Here is an 824-nt window from a genome sequence, read left to right as displayed (position 1 = left end):
CGTGTGCCGCGATCTCTGATTCGGGAACAGATATCACTGCCAAGGCCGCCCAAGATGAATAACCTACTTATAAGCCTCTCTGAGGAATTCGCGTCAACCACTGCATCCAAGCAAACTCTAGCTATATGATGGCAATTCAGCCGAGCCAGATCAAGACTCTTATCGGCCTCCTCTGGAACAGGGCCTAAAGGGAATCGTCACGCGCCACGAAATTACCAACCCCTTACCCAGTCTGATGAGCTTGTTTCCAGTGAGTCTCACGCAGACATCCGCTATGTGAGTCTGTGCGCTGATCGATTGGGTCCTCCCCTTCTCCCCAAGGACGAGCGCTCGAGCCATAACATCACTGGCAACATCCTTACTGCATGCTATCACCTCTTCTTTATCTACCACAAAAATGCACCTCCCAGGGATCGAACCCGGGCCATCCGCTTACCCGCATAAGCCTTCCACCCACTCCCATTTGCGCTGAACTTCTCCATGTCCGACGTGAATTCATCAGCTCGGCGGACATCCTCCTCCTCCACAGGGTTACTCTCAGGATCACCACCAGCCTCTTTCGTTCCCTCTTCTGTTGGTGCAGCACGACTCATAGCAGGAGGCGACTCGGCCGACCCAACCTCGCTGAGAGGTGGCAACACCACGGGTGGTCGGCGGGCTGACGGCTGGTGGGGCGTTGACATCGGCGCTGAAGCACATCAGTGTACATCTAATCTCAACACGTTAGAAATGCCGGCGCTGGGAATCGAACCCGGGACCTCGAGGAGGCTACCTCCACTGCTATCGTCAGCAACCGCTCGGCTAGCTGGAACCTCCGGCGAGCT

At 55.8% G+C, this 824-nt stretch overlaps 1 protein-coding gene across 1 annotated transcript; it reads right to left on the bottom strand.

Moving 5' to 3' along the window:
* Positions 1–136: 136 nt before the first annotated feature.
* Pmar_PMAR012885 (hypothetical protein) lies at positions 137–593 on the bottom strand (the record flags this gene model as incomplete). The annotated part of the gene is made up of 3 exons (XM_002783643.1): positions 137–184; positions 217–386; positions 437–593. 3 exons carry the CDS (start codon positions 591–593, stop codon positions 137–139), a joined length of 375 nt encoding a protein of 124 aa, XP_002783689.1.
* Positions 594–824: the final 231 nt, after the last annotated feature.

The sequence above is a fragment of the Perkinsus marinus genome (genome assembly GCF_000006405.1).
Source record: "Perkinsus marinus ATCC 50983 genomic scaffold scf_1104296936886, whole genome shotgun sequence".
In the NCBI taxonomy this organism is placed as follows: domain Eukaryota; phylum Perkinsozoa; order Perkinsida; family Perkinsidae; genus Perkinsus; species Perkinsus marinus.
Note: the sequence above shows the minus strand (reverse complement) of the source record. Positions and strands in the feature narration are given on the sequence as shown.